The sequence below is a fragment of the Coregonus lavaretus genome (assembly GCF_964263955.1).
Source record: "Coregonus lavaretus genome assembly, chromosome: 28".
NCBI classification, from domain to species: Eukaryota; Metazoa; Chordata; class Actinopteri; order Salmoniformes; family Salmonidae; genus Coregonus; species Coregonus lavaretus.
Window position 1 is genome coordinate 18,631,256 of NC_140015.1, and position 22,574 is coordinate 18,653,829.

General features: G+C 45.1%; 1 protein-coding gene across 2 annotated transcripts; it reads left to right on the plus strand.

Annotated features, from left to right (window-relative positions):
* Nucleotides 1–6,744: 6,744 nt before the first annotated feature.
* Nucleotides 6,745–22,396, plus strand: LOC311104143 (putative ATP-dependent RNA helicase DDX17). 2 transcript variants are annotated; one of them, XM_084145830.1, is made up of 13 exons: nucleotides 6,745–7,198; nucleotides 13,141–13,297; nucleotides 13,602–13,698; nucleotides 13,882–14,015; nucleotides 14,800–14,865; nucleotides 15,006–15,147; nucleotides 15,344–15,504; nucleotides 16,305–16,477; nucleotides 16,633–16,743; nucleotides 16,889–16,950; nucleotides 17,077–17,136; nucleotides 20,299–20,526; nucleotides 20,742–22,396. In XM_084145830.1, exons 1-13 carry the CDS (start codon nucleotides 7,149–7,151, stop codon nucleotides 21,239–21,241), a joined length of 1,941 nt encoding a protein of 646 aa, XP_084001956.1. In that variant the 5' UTR covers nucleotides 6,745–7,148; the 3' UTR covers nucleotides 21,242–22,396. The 2 variants fall into 2 exon arrangements, with proteins under 2 accessions (XP_084001956.1, XP_084001957.1); XM_084145831.1 differs by having other exon boundaries at nucleotides 13,144–13,297.
* The last annotated feature ends 178 nt before the right edge of the window (nucleotides 22,397–22,574 follow it).

The following is a 22,574-nucleotide window of genomic DNA, read 5'->3' on the forward strand; positions in this document are numbered from 1 at the left end:
GTGGCTTACATCTGGCCACTCTCCCATAAAGTCCAGATTGTTGAAGTGCTGTAGAGACAGTTGTCCTTCTGACAGGTTCTCCTATCTCAGCCAAGGAACTCAGTAGTTATGTCGGAATGGTCATTGGGTTCTTGGTCACCTCCCTGACCCAAGGTCTTTCTTGCCCAGCAGATCAAGCGGAGATGGAGCTGGTCTAGTATGATCACCAGCAAGGAAGGTTGTTGAATAAAAACCCAATATGAAACCCCAAAATGTTGTAGTCTATAGTCCTCTTCAAAAAACCTCCAGGATAGAGTTCAAGATACAATAACCATTTGAACAGTTTGCTGCTACTACAGCAGATGAAGGAGCGGAAAGATGTGGAAATGGACAGTGAGGAAGACGGAAAAGAGCTGAGTGAAGAGGGAAGCGGTGTGGTGAGGAAGATTGGCGTCAAGTATAAAAGGAAAAAACATAATCCAGTAGCTAAGACATTGAACCTGACGAGAATGAGGAATAATTACCTGCGGTGGCAGGTGCAGTGAAAACCGGCAAGTTCTAGCCTTGTCCGATGATGATAAAGGGAATTCTGGCCTAGTGGAAGTGAGATTTTGAGAGAATGGATCATTGCCTTCTGGCTGATCCATATGTGGTGTCAGGTTGGGGACTTGAATCTGTGAAAGTAACTCGAAGTGGACTCGTGATGATTTTGTGTGTCTTCCGCCCAGAGGGATCAGGCGCTCCGTGCCTCGGGATAAGAACTGTGACTTGCTTTGCTCTCCGGAGCAGGGCGCTGTTGAAAAGAGTGTTAACTGGGGTGGCGTTAAGTGTTGAGGAGGATCAACTGAAATGGAAGATTCCTGGTGTCTGTGACACCCGCCGTTTAGTGTGACGCAGACCCAGTGGAGAGCGTGTTGAAACAGAGAAGACACAGTCTGTCCTGCTGAGTTTTAAAGCAGAGTCTTTACCCAACAAAGGAAAGTTAGGATGTGTCAGTTATCCTGTGAGAGCTTTTCTCCCAAACCCATTACGGTGTTTTAGGTGCCAAGCTCATGGTCATATAGCAGCAGTGTGTAGGAGGGAGATTCCTAGATGTGAGAAGTGTGCAGGAGGGCATGAGACAAAGGAATGTGTAGTATTGGTGGAAAGAGCTATGTGTTAACTGTAAGGGTACACATGGTGCTGGATATCAGAAGTGTCCGAGGAGAGAAAGGCAGGTAAAGGGATTGGGGCGAGGAATCCTAAGAGACTCCCTGTGAGTAGGCTGAGGCCAATAGAGAGTGATGGGAATAACATGCTTCAGTAAGGTTGGTTTCTTAGCATTCATAGCTAATCAACTGTACTGTGGTCCTCTGTAGCTCAGCTGGTAGATCCCCGGGACCACCCATACACAAAAATGTATGCACGCATGACTGTAAGTCGCTTTGGATAAAAGCGTCTGCTAAATGGCATATTATTATTATTATTATTATTATTACTACTGCAGAAATGGAACGTAAATCACAGAAAATAGATGTTGTGGTGGCAGCTGCAGAGAAGTACTTTGGTGTACGAGATTTTTACTGCAGAAGTGTCCCGTCCTCACAGGCTGCCGGCCTGGTGTAGGATCAGATAGGGCCAAGTAGTGGAATAGTGGTGAAGTTTTAATGGGAGTAGGGTTAGTTAGTAATTTTTCTTCCCTTTTCCCCATCCCTTTTTGTGTCACAAAGTGTAATGAACTCACATTCCAGAACAGTAGGTGGAAACACAGGACTCGATAAGAGAAATAGATTAAAAGGGAGGCTGTGATCGGCCTCACACTCCAGTAACGTAGATGGCGGTGTATGCACCTTTCAGTTGGTTGCGATCCGCCAACACAAATTTAAAGAAGAAGAACTCTAGCTAGCACACGGGAACCGGAGTCAATGAGGGGTAATTTGTTTCCAATGGATATTTTATTTTATTTTTTATTTAACCTTTATTTAACCAGGTAAGCCAGTTAAGAACAAGTTCTCATTTACAACTGCGACCTGGCCAAGATAAAGCAAAGCAGTGCGATAAAAACAACAACACAGAGTTACATATGGGGTAAACAAAACATAAAGTCAAAAATACAACAGAAAATATATATACAGTGTGTGCGAGTGTAGTAAATAATGGAGGTAAGGCAATAAATAGGCCATAGTGCAAAATAGTTACAATTTCGTATTAACACTGGAATGATAGATGTGCAAAAGATGATGTGCAAATAGAGATAATGGGGTGCAAATTAGCAAAATAAATAACAATATGGGGATGAGGTAGTTGGATGGGCTAATTTCAGAATGGCTGTGTGCAGGTGCAGTGATCGGTAAGCTGCTCTGACAACTGACGCTTAAAGTTAGTGAGGGAGATAAGAGTCTCCAGCTTCAGAGATTTTTGCAGTTTGTTCCAGTCATTGGCAGCAGAGAACTGGAAGGAATGGCGGCCAAAGGAGGTGTTGGCTTTGGGGATGACCAGTGAGATATACCTGCTGAAGCGCAGACTACGGGTGGGTGTTGCTATGGTGACCAGTGAGCTAAGATAAGACGGGGATTTGCCTAGCAATGATTTATAGATGACCTGGAGCCAGTGGGTTTGGTGACGAATATGTAGTGAGGGCCAGCCAACAAGAGCGTACAGGTCACAATGGTGGGTAGTATATGGGGCTTTGGTGACAAAACGTATGGCACTGTGATAGACTACATCCGATTTGCTGAGTAGAGTGTTGGAGGCTATTTTGTAAATGACATCGCCGAAGTCAAGGATCGGTAGGATAGTCAGTTTTACGAGGGCATGTTTGGCAGCATGAGTGAAGGAGGCTTTGTTGCGAAATAGGAAGCCGATTCTAGATCAAACTTTTGATTGGAGATGCTTAATGTGAGTCTGGAAGGAGAGTTTACAGTCTAACCAGACACCTAGGTATTTGTAGTTGTCCACATACTCTAGGTCAGACCCGCCGAGAGTAGTGATTCTAGTCGGGTGGGCGGGTGCAAGCAGCGTTCGGTTGAAGAGCATGCATTTAGTTTTACTAGTGTTTAAGAGCAGTTGGAGGCTACGGAAGGAGTGTTGTATGGCGTTGAAGCTCGTTTGGAGGTTTGTTAACACAGTGTCCAATGAAGGGCCAGAAGTATACAAAATGGTGTCGTCCGCATAGAGGTGGATCCGAGCGTCACCAGCAGCAAGAGCGACATCATTGATATACACAGAGAATAGAGTCGGCCCGAGAATTGAACCCTGTGGCACCCCCATAGAGACTGCCAGAGGTCCAGACAACAGGCCCTCCGATTTTACACATTGAACTCTATCTGAGAGGTAGTTGGTGAACCAGGCGAGGCAGTCATTTGAGAAACCAAGGCTATTTAGTCTGCCAATAAGAATGCAGTGGTTGACAGAGTCGAAAGCCTTGGCCAGGTCGATGAAGACGGCTGCGCAGTCCTGTCTTTTATCGATCGCGATTATAATATCGTTTAGGACCTTGAGCGTGGCTGAGGTGCACCCATGACCAGCTCGAAAACCGGATTGCATAGCGGAGAAGGTACGGTGGATTTCGAAATGGTCGGTGATCTGTTTGTTAACTTGGCTTTCAAAAACTTTTGAAAGGCAGGGCAGGATGGATATAGGTCTGTAACAGTTTGGATCTAGAGTGTCACCGCCTTTGAAGAGGGGGATGACCGCGGCAGCTTTCCAATCTCTGGGGATCTCAGACGTTACGAAAGAGAGGTTGAACAGGCTAGTAATAGGGATTGCGACAATTTCGGCGGCTAATTTTAGAAAGAAAAGGCCCAGATTGTCTAGCCCAGCTGATTTGTAGGGGTCCAGATTTTTTAGCTCTTTCAGAACATCAGCTGTCTGAATTTGTGTAAAGGAGAAGCGGGGGGGGGGGCATGGGCAAGTTGCAGCAGAGGGTACAGAGCTGGTGGACGGGGTAGTGGTAGCCAGGTGGAAAGCATGGCCAGCCGTAGCAAAAATCCTTGTTGAAATTCTCGATTATTGTAGATTTATCGGTGGTGACAGTGTTTCCTAGCCTCAGTGCATTGGGCAGTTGGGAGGAGGTGCTCTTATTCTCCATGGACTTTACAGTGTCCCAAACCTTTTTGGAGTTAGTGCTACAGGATGCAAATTTCTGTTTGAAAAAGCTAGCCTTTGCTTTCCTAACTGATTGTGTATATTGGTTCCTGACTTCCCTGAAAAGTTGCATATCGCGGGGGCTGTTAGATGCTAATGCAGTACGCCACAGGATGTTTTTGTGCTGGTCAAGGGCAGTCAAGTCTGAGGAGAACCAGGGGCTATATCTGTTCTTAGTTCTGCATTTTTTGAATTGGGCATGCTTATTTAAGATTGAGAGGAAAGCACTTTTAAAGAACAACCAGGCATCCTCTACTGACGGAATGAGGTCAATATCCATCCAGGATAGCCGGGCCAGGTCAATTAGAAAGGCCTGCTCGCTAAAGTATTTTAGGGAGCGTTTGACGGTGATGAGGGGTGGTCGTTTGACCGCGGACCCATTACGGACGCAGGCAATAAGGCAGTGATCGCTGAGATCCTGGTTGAAGACAGCGGAGGTGTATTTAGAGGGTAAATTTGTCAGGATGATATCTATGAGGGTACCCATGTTTACAGATTTAGGGTTGTACCTGGTAGGTTCGTTGATAATTTGTGTGAGATTGAGGGCATCTAGTTTAGATTGTAGGTTGGCCGGGGTGTTAAGCATATCCCAGTTTAGGTCACCAAGCAGTACGAACTCTGAGGATAGATGGGGGGCAATCAGTTCACATATGGTGTCCAGGGCACAGCTCGGGGCTGAGGGGGGTCTGTAGCCAGCGGCAACAGTGAGAGACTTATTTCTGGAAAGGTGGATTTTTAGAAGTAGAAGCTCAAACTGTTTGGGCACAGACCTGGATAGTACGATAGAGCTCTGCAGGCTATCTCTACAGTAGATTGCAACCCCACCCCCTTTGGCAGTTCTATCGAGACGGAAAATGTTGTAGTTGGGGATGGAAATGTCAGAATTTTTGGTGGCCTTCCTAAGCCAGGATTCAGACACTGCTAGAACATCAGGGTTGGCGGAGTGTGCTAACGCAGTGAATAACTCACACTTAGGGAGGAGGCTTCTGATGTTAACGTGCAAGAAACAAAGGCTTTTACGGTTACAGAAGTCAACAAATGATAACGTCTGGGAGTGATACTGGGGGCTACAGGGCCTGGGTTAACCTCTACATCACCAGAGGAACAGAGAAGGAGTAGAATAAGGAGACGGCTAAAGGCTTTAAGAACTGGTCTTCTAGTGCGTTGGGTACAGGGGAAAAGGGGCAGATTTCCGGGCATTGTAGAATAGATTCAGGGCATTATGCACAGACAAGGATATGGAAGGATATAAGTACAGTGGAGGTAAACCTAAGCGTTGGGTAACGATGAAAGAGATAGCATCACTGGAGGCACCGATTGAGTCAGTCTCCGCGTGTATGGGGGGGTGGAAGAACAAGGGCTTGAGGGAATGGCGACGTTAGCTAGCTACAATGAGAGGACGAGAAGGATAAAGGCTTCCGGAGTGGAGGAATATGGAAGGTGGATTTAGGAATTTGAATCTGTCCTGGTGGTGGCAGGTCGTGTAACGGCAGAAGCGGATGCAATGTTTGATTTTGTTGGCGCGAGTGGAGTTGATGAGAATGATAAGTGGACAACGGTGAGAAAGAAGAATGGCGCTAAAAGGGCTAGTTGGAAATTAAGATCAATTTATTGTTGGATTTCACCAGCAAGGATGTTTTTTGGGTAACCCTTTTGTGGTCTCAAAGATGGTAAAGGACGCATTGGTAAAAGTCGGTCAGAGTGACCAGAAGTGGTGTGGTGTGTTGATTGTGTGTGTGTAAAGAGAATAAAGGGAGGAAGCACTGTGGCTCTACAAACTATCAACGTATGATGTGGAAAACTGTGATTTTTGGAGTAGGACACCGAAGTGGTAGACGCACGTCGACTGACCCAAATGATAAATTGAAAGAAAGAGGAAAGCCTAGTGGTATTATTGACTTTTGATCAAGCGTTTCTCCCGACTCATGTAAAACTTGGGTATGTGAGATATGTGGTGAGACTGTATCTACAGAAGCTGCTGCAGTGTTACGATTGTAAAAAGTTTGGACACGTGGCAAGTGTTTGTCGAAGGAAGAGTCAGATGAAGCACGTTGCTGTAATTGTGATGGGAATCACGTTCCCAAGTTCCTGGAGTGCCCTGTAAGGATGAAGGAGGTCGCAGTGGCTAGGATCAGGGCTATCCAGCAGGTCTCCTATGTGGAGGCTGTGAAAATAGCTGAAAGAGCAAGTGGAGATGAGATGGCAGTGGATGCCCCACAGCCTGCAGTGAATGCAGTTCAGGAGAAGGATCCAGAAACACTAACAGTGAAGGTGGACTTTGTTGCATTTATTGTGCAAGTGATAAATTGCACTGGACAAACTAATACAAAAATCTAAGAAACTAGACATAATTGTGACTACGGCAAAAATACTTCTGGATCTCCAGGACTTTACACCCCAAATGTTACAGGAAATACTGAATGAAGAGGTTCCCCCATCCATACATTTGAATCTGACTGAAGGAGTGCAGTTTGTTTTATTTACTTTTGACTAATAAGTATATTTTTTCACCCTTCCCTTCTCCCTATTATTTTGCATTAAGGCGTATCAGTTTTCACCGCATCCAGTTGGTGGCAGCATGCACCGCTAACGTTGTTTGTGGACCGCAGTAATACCATAGAAGAAGAACTCTAGCAAGCTCAAGCTAACAACAACACAACACTCGCTGCAGCGCATTTAAATCTTTGGCTGCAGTTTCCGAGACATTTAGATATCACCTGTTTGGGTTGGTTTGTAGTAAAAATAATAATAATACTTGTTCATTTGTCTTAACGCTTTGTACACGTTCGTTCAATAATATTTAAACAAATTCTCAGTTTCACATTTTTTATAACTAGCTAGCTGTAACTTAGCCGTCTCTTAGCCAACTAATGTTAACACAATAAGGGCCTTAGCTAGCTACTGTAACGTTAGATAGCTTGCCGTTTTGAACGCGAATATCTAAGGCTTGCCTGCAAAAACTTGCCTCTGTTCCAACGGAGAAATATATTTTTGTATATATTTAGCCAACTAACTAGCTAGGTAGAAGTAAATTGGTTTTTAAAATGAGGGGCGGTTCGTCGTATGGAGACCGGGACCGTGGTCGCGACAGGGGGTAAGTCGGACAGCTAACGTTAGCTATTTGCCTGGAAACCCGACGATGAATTGCATTGAATTCTTCGTCGGGCAGAAATGAGCGTTTGAATCAGGAAGGTTTCTTCTTACGACCTCTGCTAGCCAGAATGTTGAATAAAATGATATTTTAACTTACTTTACCGTTGGTCCTTTTGCAGGTAGGAATGTGAGACAATATATCCACAGGAAAGCATAATTAAATCAACTTTTCAAGGCGCTGGTAGTGCGTTCAGAGTTCTATCACTAGAAGCATGGGCACAATATGAAAATACATGCAGGCCATGCAAGCATACATGGTTCAGGGCATGTTACAGGTGATACATCTGGCGTGCATGTGGGTACAGTGCATTCGGAAAGTATTCTGACCCCTTGACTTTTTCCACATTACAACCATGTTCTAAAATGGAATAAATTGTTGTTTGCCCCCCTTATCAATCTACACACAATACCCCATAATGGCAAAGCAAAAACAGATGTAGATTTTTTTGCAAATGTGTATATAAAAAAACAAAAACAGGATATTACATTTACATAAGTATTCAGAACCTTTACTCAGTATTTTGTTAAAAGCACCTTTGGCAGTGATTTACAGCCTCACGTCGTCTTGGGTATGACACTAAAAACTTGGCACACCTGTATTTGGGGAGTTTCTCCCATTCTTCTCTGCAGATCCTCTCAAGCTCTGTCAGGTTGGATGGGGAGCGTCGCTGCACAGCTATTTTCAGGTCTCCAGAGATGTTCGATCGGGTTCAAGTCTGGGCTCTGGCTGGGCCACTCAAGGACATTCAGAGACTTGTCCCGAAGCCACTCCTGCGTTGTCTTGGCTGTGTGCTTAGGGTCGTTGTCTTGTTGGAAGGTGAACCTTCGCCCCAGTCTGAGGTTCTGAGCGCTCTGGAGCAGGTTTTCATCAAGGATCTCTGTACTTTGCTCCGTTCATCTTTCCCTCGATCCTGACTAGTCTCCCAGTCCCTGCCGCTGAAAAACATTCCCACAGCATGATGCTGCCACCACCATACTTCACCGTAGGGATGGTGCCAGGTTTCCTCCAGATGTGACGCTTGGCATTCAGGCCAAAGAGTTCAATCTTGGATTCATCAGACCAGAGAATCTTGTTTCTCATGGTCTGAGTCCTTTAGGTGCCTTTTGTCAAACTCCAAGCGGGCTGTCTTGTGCCTTTTACTGAGGAGTGGCTTCCGTCTGGCCACTCTACCATAAAGGCCTGATTGGTGGAGTGCTGCAGAGATGGTTGTCCTTCTGGAAGGTTCTCCCATCTCCACAGAGGAACTCTGGAGCTCTGTCAGTGACCATCGGGTTCTTGGTCACCTCCCTGACCAAGGCCCTTCTCCCCTGATTGCTCAGTTTGGCCGGGCGCCCAGCTCTAGGAAGAGTCTTGGTGCTTCCAAATTTTTCCATTTAAGAATGTTGGAGGCCACTGTGTTCTTGGGGGGACCTTCAATGCTGCAGAAATTTTTTGTTACCCTATCCCAGACACAATCCTGTTTCGGTGCTCTACGGACAATTCCTTCACCCTCATGGCTTGATTTTTGTTCTGACATGCACTGTCAACTGTGGGACCTTATATAGAAAGGTGTGTGCCTTTCCAAATCATGTCCAATCAATTGAATTGACCACAGGTGGACTCCAATCAAGTTGTAGAAACATTACATTTACATTTCTACATTTTCGTCATTTAGCAGACGCTCTTATCCAGAGCGACTTACAAATTGGTGCATTCACCTTATGATAGCCAGTGGGACAACCACTTAACAATATATCTTCTTCTTTTTTTTTTTTTTTTTTTTTTTTGGGAGGGTGGGGTAGGGTTACTTTTATCCTATCCCAGGTATTCCTTAAATGCTCTTACTGAGGGAAGGAGGTTGTTGGCGGCCAAGATCTCGCGATACATGGCCCCATCCTTCCTCCCCTCAATACGGTGCAGTCGTCCTGTCCCCTTTGCAGAAAAGCATCCCCAAAGAATGATGTTTCCACCTCCATGCTTCACGGTTGGGATGGTGTTCTTGGGGTTGTACTCATCCTTCTTCTTCCTCCAAACATGGCGAGTGGAGTTTAGACCAAACAGCTCTATTTTTGTCTGATCAGACCACATGACCTTCTCCCATTCTTCCTCTGGATCATCCAGATGGTCATTGGCAAACTTCAGACGGGCCTGGACATGCGCTGGCTTGAGCAGGGGGACCTTGCGTGCGCTGCAGGATTTTAATCCATGACGGCGTAGTGTGTTACTAATGGTTTTCTTTGAGACTGTGGTCCCAGCTCTCTTCAGGTCATTGACCAGGTCCTGCCTTGTAGTTCTGGGCTGATCCCTCACCTTCCTCATGATCATTGATGCCCCACGAGGTGAGATCTTGCATGGAGCCCCAGACCGAGGGTGATTGACCGTCATCTTGAACTTCTTCCATTTTCTAATAATTGCGCCAACAGTTGTAGCCTTCTCACCAAGCTGCTTGCCTATTGTCCTGTAGCCCATCCCAGCCTTGTGCAGGTCTACAATTTTATCCCTGATGTCCTTACACAGCTCTCTGGTCTTGGCCATTGTGGAGAGGTTGTAGTCTATTTGATTCAGTGTGGGGACAGGTGTCTTTTATACAGGTAACGAGTTCAAACAGGTGCAGTTAATACAGGTAATGAGTGGAGAACAGGAGGGCTTCTTATAGAAAAACTAACAGGTCTGTGAGAGCCGGAATTCTTACTGGTTGGTAGATGATCAAATACTTATGTCATGCAATAAAATGCACATTAATTACTTAAAAATCATACATTGGGATTTTCTGGATTTTTGTTTTAGATTCCGTCTCTCACAGTTGAAGTGTACCTATGATAAAAAAAATTACAGACCTCTACATGCTTTGTAAGTAGGAAAACCTGCAAAATCGGCAGTGTATCAAATACTTGTTCTCCCCACTGTAGGTCTAGGATGAGAGCAGAGGAGAGAGAGTTAGCTTTAGCAGTGCGGAGAGCCTCTGTGACACAGAGAAGAGCAGTCTCAGTTGAATGACCAGTCTTGAAACCTTACTGGTTTGGATCAAGAAGGTCATTCTGAGAGAGATAACAAGAGAGTTGGAGAGAAAATAAAGAAGGGATACTGGTCTGTAGGTGTTGACATCGGAGGGATCGAGTGTAGGTTTTTTGTGAAGGGGTGCAACTCTCGCTCTCTTGAAGACGGAAGGGACATAGCCAGTGGTCAAGGATGAGTTGATGAGCGAGGTGAGGTAAGGGAGAAGGTCTCCGGAAATGGTCTGGAGAAGAGAGGAGGGGATAGGGTCAAGCGGGCAGGTTGTTGGGGCGGCTGGCCGTCACAAGTCGCAAGATTTCATCTGAAGAGAGAGGGGAGAAAGAAGTCAAAGCATAGGGTAGGGCAGTGTGAGCAGGACCAGCGGTGTCATTTGACTTAATAAATGAGGATTGGATGTCGTCAACCTTCTTTTCAAAATGGTTGACCAACTCATCCACAGAGAGGGAGGAGGATTCAGCAGGGAGGAGAAGGTGACAAAGAGCTTCCTAGGGTTAGAGGCAGAGGCTTGAAATTTAGAGTGGTAGAAAGTGGCTTTAGCAGCAGAAACAGAGGATGAAAATGTAGAGGGGAGGGAGTGAAAAGATGACAGGTCCGCAGGGAGTCTAGTTTTCCTCTATTTCCGCTCGGCTGCCCGGAGCCCTGTTCTGTGAGCTCGCAATGAGTCGTCAAGCCACGGAGCAGGAGTGGAGGACCGAGCCGGCCGGGAGGATAGGGGACATAGAGAGTCAAAAGATGCAGAAAGGGAGGAGAGGAGAGTTGAGGAGGCAGAATCAGGAGATTGGAGGGAGAAGGATTGAGCAGAGGGACGAGATGATAGGATGGAAGAGGAGAGAGTAGCGGGAGAGAGAGCGAAGGTCGCGACGGCGCATTACCATCTGAGTAGGGGCAGAGTGAGTAGTGTTGGAGGAGAACGAGAGAGAAAAGGATCAATTAAATTAATTAATATGCCATTTAGCAGACGCTTTTATCCAAAGCGACTTACAGTCATGCGTGCATACATTTTTGTGTATGGGTGGTCCCGGGGATCGAACCCACTACCTTGGCGTTACAAGCGCCGTGCTCTACCAGCTGAGCTACAGAGGACCACATACAAAGTAGTGGTCGTAGACTTGGAGGGGAGTTGCAGTGAGATTAGTAGAAGAACAGCATCTAGTAAAGATGAGGTCAAGCGTATTGCCTGCCTTGTGAGTAGGGGGAGACGGTGAGAGGGTGAGGTCAAAAGAGGAGAGGAGTGGAACGAAGGAGGCAGAGAGAAATGAGTCAAAGGTAGACATAGGGAGGTTAAAGTCACCCAGAACTGTGAGGGGTGAGCCATCCTCAGGAAAGGAACTTATCAAGGCGTCAAGCTCATTGATGAACTCTCCGAGGGAACCTGGAGGGCGATAAATGATAAGGATGTTAAGCTTGAATGGGCTAGTGACTGTGACAGCATGGAATTGAAATGAGGAGATAGACAGATAGGTCAGGGGAGAAAGAGAGAATGAGGATTCCTGTGCCACCGCCCCGCTGACCAGATGCTCTCGGGGTATGCGAGAACACATGGTCAGACGAGGAGAGAGCAGTAGGAGTAGCAGTGTTTTCTGTGGTAATCCATGTTTCCGTCAGCGCCAAGAAGTTGAGGGACTGGAGGGTAGCATAGGCTGAGATGAACTCTGCCTTGTTGGCCGCAGAACGGCAGTTCCAGAGGCTGCCGGAGACCTGGAACTCCACGTGGGTCGTGCGTGCAGGGACCACCAGGTTAGAGAGGCAGCAGCCACGCGGTGTGAGGCGTTTGTATGGCCTGTGCGGAGAGGAGAGAACAGGGATAGACAGACACATAGTTGACAGGCTACAGAAATGGCTACACTAATGCAAAGGAGATCGGAATGAAATTAACTAAACATCTGGGGAAACGAGGCCCCCCTCACTAACCTTTCACTGAAACACTCAAATACAACTCTTCCAACTTCCACTTTAGAAATTATAATTGCTGTAATCTACAGTAGTTCAATGTTTCCAGGAATAGACTAACTTAGTTTATTCAGCTAGCTAACTTGGTACAGTATTCTTCTGTGAAAACCGCCCAGGGCACCGTATCCTATGACGCCATAGCTAACTAGCATGCTAGCATCCAATAACACACGGTTTAGCACCAATACTTGGTTACAACAAACTACCAATGGATCATTCATGTCCGTGTCTAGTTCCTCAAGGATGATCAATGGAAACATGATTCACCTGAGCTCAATTTCGAGTCTCATAGCAAAGGGTCTGAATACTTATGTAAATAAGGTATTTCTGTTTTTTATTTGTAATACATTAGCAAACATTTATTTAAAAAACTATTTTCGCTTTGTCATTATGGGATATTGTGTGTAGATTGATGAGGAAAAAAATAACATTTAATCAATTCTAGAATAAGGCTGTAACGTAACAAAATGTGGGAAAAATCAAGGGGTCTGAATACTTTCTGAATGCACTGTATATTGTCTCACATTCCTACTGTAAAAAGGACCAATAGCAGTAACCGGTAGATAATGTTTCAATGTCATTTTATTCAACATGCTGGCTTGTAGAGGTCTTGAGTGGAAACTTTCCTGATCCAAACACACATTTTTGCCCAATGTAGAATTCAATACAATTCAACGTCGGGTTTCCAGGCTATTTCTATTCACTTTAGCTAACATGAATATCAAACCAAAGATGGAGAGCTACAATGAATCTATAAAGACCAGCTACTTAGCTAGCTAGCTAGCTATGTAATCCTCTTCATACCCTTTGGGACCAATGGCCAATATGCGTTCCCTCCAATTCTTTCTGTCCTTGGCAAATGTTGTGTACAATATTGTGTGTGTGAGTCTAGCTTGGAAGTAATCAAATACTAATCTATGTGCGTGTCATCATGTTAGTAGTCCTCGTTTTGGGTCTAGCAGAGGTCCCCCTCCCAACAAGAAGTTTGGGAACCCAGGGGAGCGTTTGCGCAAGAAGAAATGGGACCTAGACGAGCTTCCAAAGTTTGAGAAGAACTTTTACAATGAACATCCAGATGTCCAGCGCATGAACCAGGTATCTCCACACACCAGTGTTCTTCAGTCATGGAGAACCACAGGATGTGCGTGTGCATTTGTTACAGCACAGTCCAGTAGGCCTACTATGACATCTGATTCAACTAATCAAGGGTTGGATGTTTACTGAATCTGGTTTATTTGTGCTGGGCAGTCTGCACACTCTTGGTCTCCACTAATATTGAAAATCACTGCCCTATACTCTTATGGACTTAGTCTGCAGTTGTTGTCAGATGTGCCACCCTTGACACTATTTGTGGATAGTTTTTTTCTTATTGTCTCAGATATTGTTTTCTGTCTTTCAGTATGACTTGGAGGAGTTTCGCAGGAAGAAGGAGATCACTATCAGGGGGTCAGGCTGCCCAAAACCTGTCACTAGCTTCTCCCAGGCCCATTTCCCCCGTAAGTACAAACATGTTTCAGTACATCTGAACTGCCCTGGCTTCATTGGAAATATGCATATCATTTTTACTTCTGGGAAAACTCTGGCAGGTAATGTGGCCAATTGAACCTTAGTTTTGTCAACCAAAGCAACTTGTAGTTATTTAGTTATGCTTATAAGATGTTCTTATCCACTTCACCCAGAGTATGTGATGGACGTGCTGATACAGCAGAACTTTAAGGAGCCAACAGCTATCCAGGCACAAGGCTTCCCACTGGCCCTGAGTGGCAGGGACATGGTGGGCATCGCACAGACAGGTTCTGGGAAAACCTTATCGGTGAGATGCAGCTGCAGCTCCATCATTATACATCCACAAGAACAGAACAGCATGAACACAAAGTTACCGCAACACATTATGAACAATAGCAGCATGCACACTGTTCATATCTGTAGACATCTTTATTCATTTGTCTTTCTGAGCATTTTAACACATACCCCTGTGTTGACTGCCATACAATATCCTCAGTTTTCTTGTCTTCCTTCTAGAGCCCGAACGAAATGTGTTTTGGGGGGTCCGATACCGATTCTGATTTTTTTGGGGGGACAAAACGTATCAATATGATATACATTTACATTTTACATTTTAGTCATTTAGCAGATGCTCTTATCCAGAGCGACTTACAGTTAGTGAGTGCATACATTTTTCATACTGGCCCCCCATGGGAATCGAACCCACAACCCTGGCGTTGCAAGCGCCATGCTCTACCAACTGAGCTACAGGAGGCCCTGCAGATATACTGTTTTACAGTGGATAAATGAAAGTTAACATTTTCCACACTGACTTTTCAGAAATGGCCATCCAAAAGAGCAATTGTCTAAGAAATATGCTGCAAATGTTGATTTCTTACATTGTGACAGTAATGACACATCATGAGAATGTCCACAAGTGTTCCGATAAGCATGAGATTCCCTTTTTACATTCTATTAATTGAATATTGGTTATAGTGGAATTGATATATATCGGTGAAATTATATATCAGTTGGGCTCTATATCCTTCTCTATTATTAATCTCTCTTGCTTGATGTGGGGTATTTATCCCCTTGTTGTTGTATCTCCTCAGTATCTCCTGCCTGCCATTGTGCACATTAACCACCAGCCCTACCTAGAAAGAGGAGACGGACCAATCGTAAGTAAACCATTCTGGATGAATCTTATGGCATGTGTTTCCTATAATTGTTCATATGAATGGATATCAGCCACTTCCAAAATGGATTCTATTCTATTCAGGGGAGTGTTTTTTTCTATCCCCGTCCTGTCTCTGTGCAGTGTTTGGTTCTGGCACCGACTCGAGAGCTGGCCCAGCAGGTTCAGCAGGTGGCGCATGAATACGGCAAGTCATCCCGCATCAAGAGCACCTGTGTCTACGGGGGAGCGCCCAAGGGTCCCCAGATCCGTGATCTGGAAAGAGGTAAGGAGGCTCCTATGGAAAAGGGCCTACACATGTTACAGTACTTCTACTATACCACCTCCAGTATTCACATTTTTGTCAGGTCATGTTAGTTACCATGATATGACCTATACGGTGAAGATACTCCATACTCTTTTCTATTACGCATGTCTGTCCAAACCAGAGAAACCTACCCTGCTCTCACTCTCCCTCACAGGTGTTGAGATCTGCATCGCCACCCCGGGTCGTCTCATTGACTTCCTGGAGGCAGGGAAGACGAACCTACGGCGCTGCACCTACTTGGTGCTGGACGAGGCTGACAGAATGCTGGACATGGGCTTTGAGCCACAGATCCGCAAGATTGTTGACCAGATTAGGGTGAGTAGGGTTCTCTCGTCACTCAAAAGCAAAGTAACCCTCATTTTACAGCTGTTATTAACTTATCTCTTTCCCATGCATTAGCTACATATTGACGCATTTCAGGCCTGCCTAAGACATACACTGAGTGTACAAAACATTAGGGACACCTGCTCTTTCCATGACAGACTGACCAGGTGAAAGCTATGATCCCTTATTGATGTCAGCTATCCACTATAATCAGTGTAGATGAAGGGGAGGAGACGGGTCAAAGAAGGATTTTTAAGCCTTGAGACAATTGAGACATGGATTGTGTATGTGTGACATTCAGAGGGTGAATGGGCAAGACAAAATATTTAAGTGCCGTTGAACGGGGTATGGTAGTAGGTGCCAGGGGCACCGGTTTGAGTGTGTCAAGAACTGCAACGCTGCTGGGTTTTTCACGCTCTACAGTTTCCTTTGTGTATCAAGAATGATCCACCACACAAAGGACTTCCAGCCAACTTGATACAACTGTGGGAAGCATTAGAGTCCCTGTGGAACGCTTTCGACACCTTCTAGTCCAATGCCTGATGAATTGAGGCTGTTCTGAAGGCAAAAGGGGTACAGCTCAATATTAGGATGGTGTTCCTAATGTTTTGTACACTGTATATTTCTGTAGATGGACTACTGCAACTTCTTTATTCCAAATGGCTAGTGGTTTCTAGTCTATATCCCCGTGCTGCTGCTATACTATAATAAAACATCTGCTACTGCTGCTAGCTACTACAAAATGTGCTTACGTTTTTTATCAAGAGTTTCTAATGCTGCTCTCATCCCAGCCTGACAGACAGACCCTGATGTGGAGTGCCACCTGGCCGAAGGACGTGCGGCAGCTAGCAGAGGACTTCCTGAAGGACTATGTCCAGATCAACGTGGGAGCCCTGGAGCTGAGCGCCAACCACAACATCCTGCAGATTGTGGACGTGTGCGCAGAGAGCGAGAAGGACAACAAGTGAGGCTAATACTTGTTCACTCTACTCCACTGAAACATTAGCATTAGTGAATGGGACTGTGTTGATGCAAACTGATGAGGCTTGGTCGTAGAACAATGTAACTAATTCTCCAAAGAGCTTGCATTGGCTAACATGTTCGCTCACCTTCTCCCAGGCTGTTCCAGCTGATGGAGGAGATCATGGCTGAGAAGGAGAACAAGACCATCATCTTTGTGGAGACCAAGAAACGCTGCGATGATCTGACCCGCAGAATGAGACGCGATGGGTGAGCGAGGGAAAGGAACGCACACACTCTGGGAATAATTAATTGATACCATTGAATATAACAAAGTTATGGTCATGGGGTTGTACTACTTCATAACAATTCCCAATTACTGATCATCAAACTGACAGGTTGGTTTGCTCCTCAGGTGGCCAGCGATGTGTATCCATGGTGACAAGACTCAGCCAGAGAGAGACTGGGTGCTGACAGGTAAGATTTGGTTTATTATGAGTATTATATGGGCTAGTATAGGGCTAATTGGTATTGGTTGTTGTCGTGACGCCTTCCTTTGTGTCCCTCAGCTGATCTCTCTTGGTATTTCCTCTCCTTTTATAGAGTTCCGTAGTGGCAAGGCTCCTATTCTTATTGCTACTGATGTGGCCTCACGTGGTTTAGGTATGTACTGTGTGCTCAGAATAAAAGCACAGTCCCTCGGCATGAATACAAACACAGACATATTCCCTCCATGGGCTATGAGTAGGACAGCTAATGGTGATTAGATGTACAAGTATACTAGCCCCACTGCATGTAAGAATCCCAAGAAATGTATAGATTTATTGAATTCATGAAATGGCCTCCACAAAACACATTGAAGCAGATTTCTGTGAGGACTGTTGCCACTTTGTTTAATATGAAGTGTGGCTTTCTTGTCATCAGTACTTCTTAGATACAGAGTATGTATTTAAGAAGTATGCCTTATTTCTGGAACTGATTTTCCTTTGTGGAATGCCAGGTCCCTTGAATAACAGGGCTAGAAAAATCCAACCATTGAGTACATCTAAAAACATATAGTAATTTGAGCTACCTTTTGTCAGTGTGTGAAGTATGAACTTAAAATAAGGGGTATGGAGAGTGATGCACCCCCTTATGGCAATCTATTTTTTTAACCAAATTTTGTTTTGTTTCTGTGTTCATTTATTTTCTTTCATTTTGTTTTGTTTCCAAGTCTCTCTTCCGGCACTAGAAGCGCACAGGCCCACGGGAGCCTGCAGCCGGACCTAGGCATGACTAATCGAGCCTGAGTTGCGGAGAGAAACACAGGGGAGAGGAGGCCTGATTTATCAATCCCAGACACAGCCATCTCTCCGAAAACCCAGAACAGAGCCCTCAAAAAAACTCTCCCCCTTCCAGCAAACTGACTGCCTGGACGACAGAGGGGTGGGGAGGAGGGGTGCTGCTGGGATTCCAAATTTTAAACTGGGGCGGGCGGTCAGCTCAGAGGGCCAAGAGGGGGGCGCCCTCCCTCAAGCTAAGCCATCAGCCTGCAACAGTAATGCACCACATGTAGTTCATTTAGTAAATTACACTAATATAGCTACACAATGCTAAGCAGGTTTGTTTCACTAAACAGTTTTAAGGTTTTCAGAGGATTTCTCCATTCCCTTTGCTAATATAGAACGTTTTCAAAAAAGCCCTAGTTACACATCTTTGAAGATACTAAATTAGGTTTGGCATCATTGGAGATCAATTGATTGATAAGAAGTTTGCCAGAAACATTCTTAAAGTAATTCTAGCATATAGTATAGCTAGTCTTAAATGTAGACAAATAATTTCCCCAGAGGTTAATAGATACAGTGGTGCGTTACAAGAAGACAGGAAAAGGCGGCAGGCCAAGCGTGGGTCGCTATGCTGGAGGCTCCCCTCTAAACTGCCCCTGCAGCCCCCTATGCAGCCTGACAACCCCACCACTGGCTGTGCCGGCCTCTCCCTCTGCGGGCGTCATGTCTGGTCCTGGCTGGCAGGAGTCCTGGCCTGAAGGAGCCTCTCTATATATCCCCTCCTCTCTCTGTCTCTCTCTATCCTTTGTTCTCTCTGCCCACCCCCTTAATCTCTCACACTTTACACTGTCCATTTACCCGTTCATAGTCCACTGTTAAGAGATACTTTCTCTTTCTACCTCTTGCTATGCTTATTCTGACCTTGGTCATGTGATCCCTTGGCCTTCTTCCCCAATCTTTCATGCTTTCATCTCTTTACTTCAAATATCGAATTACTCTTTGTTTGCATCATGCAAAGACAACCCAGACCTGTAGAAATTATTCAGAAAAATGGAAACGTTCTACCCGCGCTCAGCAAACCCCAGTCAGAATCCATGTCCTGACAAAATCGGTATATACCCCCCTCTACAAATGCTCATGTTCCCTGACAAAGTCCCTTTATGTTGAGTATTTTAGCTCCCCAAAACCTCCACATCGCCACCCCAGTGTCTGTTTCTTGTTACTGCACTTGAACCCCTGGGCTCCTGGACACGCTGCCAGTCTGGGAAGGACCCAGGGGGACTTCCCTGGGTCTCTTCCATTTGTCTCCTCTGAACAGATTTCTACCAAAGACCTTGGATAATCTCAACAACAACCCCAGAAAATATCCCCCAAACTAGAATTAAACATCAGGTATTCGCAAGAAACGGGAGAGAATGCTTACCATACAGGTAGTTACAGTAAGTCCATGTTTAGACCCCTGAAGTTGAAGTACCCAACAGTACAGAAACAGTAGCCCAATTTCCCCTGTTCATGCCCCTGATGAACAACCTCAATCTCTCCCAGGCTGAAAGAAGCAGGGAGACGTGAAGAGGCAGAGCGAGGGTGTGGTGTCAGACCCAGTCCAGCCTGGGTTCTGGCTCTGCCACTCCAGTTGGGAGGGATGTGTGGAGGAGTGATGGGAGGGGGGGAGGACCCATGTTGTCCTCCTCACTCTCCTACCCCTACAGACCTCCCAGGACTGGTCAGGGGGGGACAGAGGGCGCTAACCTTGTAAGTCATCTCTAATACGGGGTAAGTACCTCACCCCCCCCTTCCCTGTTCCCATCCACCTCATCGATCCGTAAGAAAAAGGAGACATTTTTAACCCACAGCAGTGTTTTCAGAGCCCTATGTCAACTGTAATGAGAAACAGACTTTAAAAGAAATCTTTACTAAATTCAAACCTTTAAAGAAATCTTACCCTTTGCCTGTTTTGTCAATGGATACAGATGTACCCCATTTATTTCCACTCAAAATGGGGATGTTCAAACCCTATTTTTAATTATTTAGTCTATCTGGCTATGAATCTGGTATTGATTGGCTGTTATAGTAACGTTTTGGTCAAGAAGAAGCAGTAGATTCAGTGCTTGACCAAAAGCATTGGATTCATTTGAAATGTAGAGTGGCTGGAATACTGAGGAGCCCATTTCATTTTTCGAGCAACATAATGTATTGGTTAACAAAAAATATTGACAGTATTTTGGGGTAAGTAAGATTAAAGTTTTTCTGCATTATGTACCGATTAGATTGTTCAGCCTTCACTAGACCGGTAAGTGAGGTTTCAGAGTTTGATCTGTGTCTTATGGGTATTGTCTGTACCAAGTACATTTCTAGTTTTGCTTGGTGCACAAAACAAATATCTTAAAATAGGAATAAATGAACTCTCCATTCCTCTCCCTGACCTTTCCACAGGTGGCATATTTATTGTTGTGTAATGTTTCTATCAATCAATGCTGCTTTTCCTAACTTGTCCTCGTCTCTTCTCCCCCATTGACTAACCCTCCCTACCCCACTCAATTACCCCAACTCCTAACACAAGATGTGGAGGATGTCAAATTTGTCATCAATTATGACTACCCCAACTCCTCTGAGGACTACATCCACCGTATCGGCCGTACGGCCCGTAGCACCAACAAGGGTACGGCCTACACGTTTTTCACCCCAGGCAACCTTCGTCAGGCCCGTGAGCTCATCCGTGTGCTAGAGGAGGCCCGGCAGGCCATCAACCCAAAGCTGCTGCAACTGGTAAACACAGGCCGTGGAGGAGGTGAGAGAATGAGGGAGGGCCTTCAAGGGAAATGTCTGGAAGGAAAGAGTTGCCCCTCTACATTTTTTTGAAGTGATTGACAGTGGGCTGTTGACTTTTGAGGTTTCTTCATTGTACTTTGAACAAGCTAGTTTTTTACAGTATGTGTTGGTGTGTCCAGGTATGTGCAGCATTTTATAAATCGGACTGCATCTTCTCCTCTCTTTGGAATGCAGGCAGCAGGTCACGTTACAGTGGCAACGGCTCCAACGCCAATAACCCCAACCTGATGTATCAGGATGAGTGCAACCGGCGCATGCGCACCGTGAGCGGGGGCAGCAAGGACAGCCGGGGGAACAGCAGCAGCAGCTTCAGCCGCGACAGCCGAGGTGGAGGGAGCAGCCGCGCCGGGGACAGGTCGTCCTCTTCCTCCTCTTCTTACAGGGACAGGAGCAGCAGGGACAGCCGCAGCTATGGCTCCAACTCCAGCTCCTCCTACGACCAGTACCAGAGCGGGAGCAGCCAGTACAAGTCCGGGAGCAGCGATGGGGGGCAGGATCAGTCAGCGGGGCAGTTTGGTTCAGTCAACAGGTCCAGTCAGCCCCCTCCACCCCCATCAGGGCCGCAGCCCCTCATGGCCCAGAAGGTTACCCCAGCCCAGCCCATGATGGGATTAATGGGGCACTCGCCCTTCCAGTTTGCTCCCCCACCCCCTCCAACCTCACAGAGGAAGTAAAGCTGGGGATAGCCCTCACCACACATGCATACAATCCCCAACATCAACCAGAAAAGTCAGTTGTGTAAGGATTTAGATTGTCAAGTTTGGAGATTCTGGAGTACTGTGCTCAAAATATTGGCCTTAGCTGACATAAAGCCAGAGGTGTTTGGTAGATTGGTGAGCGTTAAAATTAAAAAGTCAGCCGATTTGTTGTGGACATTCATCAACATTCCAATAATAAACAAGCAGTTTGACATCAGTGCTTTGAAATGATTTTTTCTAAGCATGAAAATAGCTATGCAGATGATTGTCCTTCAAGGAGTTAGAAGACCACAATTAAAGTGGAATACATTTGTGCTGAAATTGAATCCTTATAAATTTGCAGATGATGAAAATGAAATGGTGTACTTTCATTGAAGTGCCATCTAATTAGTTTGTTTCATGTTGCTTTTCCCACAAAATACATATCCAGTGCTGTCAACAGTTAAGTCTGGTTAAGTGTAACCTTTTCCGCATATTATTGTCCTCAAACTTAAAGGTTAATTCATTATTGTACAAACCGGCGTTCTTATTATTGTGAGTTTGGAATGAGTTGCTTCAGTGAACTAGTGTTATTTTGCCTTTAGGTGTATCAGAGGTAGGTGCTACAGTTTCTCTACAACTTTTTTTTTCTCAGCTCATTCAGATGTTGCGCTTTTGGTTCTTCAGCTTTAGTGTTTGTATACAAGTGATTTTCCCATTTAGAATTTCTCTGAAAAAGGTGATTAGTAATTCAGTTCCAGTACAGTATTTTGAAATATGGATAGACATTTCCTGTCATTAGGTTATTCCTAGACTTCTAAAAAGATATTAAACTTTAGTTTGTTCATTCAAACCTTTATACTTATGGTTACACTTGTTTGTTTTTTTGATGTTGATAGGGATCATTCAACCCCTCGGTAGTTGTAGCATATTTCATTTTTGTTTCATGGTCTTGGGATATTGTTTCTCTATTGAACTCTGTAAACCTATCACATGCTTGTTTCTTCCTAGTGTAGGGATGTATAGGTTTGTGCTTAGCTGCTTCTCTGTGTAGTTGAATCATTCTAGTATGTAGACAAGACTGACATGTAAAAGCACTTTTTTTACTGTCTGGTTTTGTTTTTCAGGTTTCAATAAAGTTTCTGTACTCCACTAGGTGAGGTATTATTGATTGTGCTCCAACTACTGCTCTTAAAACTACCATTGTGCGAATGAGTTTGGTTAAGACTGTCAGACTCCATCTTAATTAATGACAAACAGTTTAAACCCCAAGAAATTATATTACTCTTAAATATTTTCAATAATGTTCTCTTTGCACTTGGCAAATGTA

Excerpts from the sequence above, each read along its gene's own strand:
- LOC311104143 (XM_084145830.1), top strand. The coding sequence starts at position 7,149 with ATGAGGGGCGGTTCGTCGTATGGAGACCGGGACCGTGGTCGCGACAGG. Across the intron at positions 16,744-16,888 it reads CGCAGAATGAGACGCGATGG|GTGGCCAGCGATGTGTATCC; the intron begins GTGAGCGAGGGA and ends TTTGCTCCTCAG. Across the intron at positions 20,527-20,741 it reads AAACACAGGCCGTGGAGGAG|GCAGCAGGTCACGTTACAGT; the intron begins GTGAGAGAATGA and ends TTTGGAATGCAG.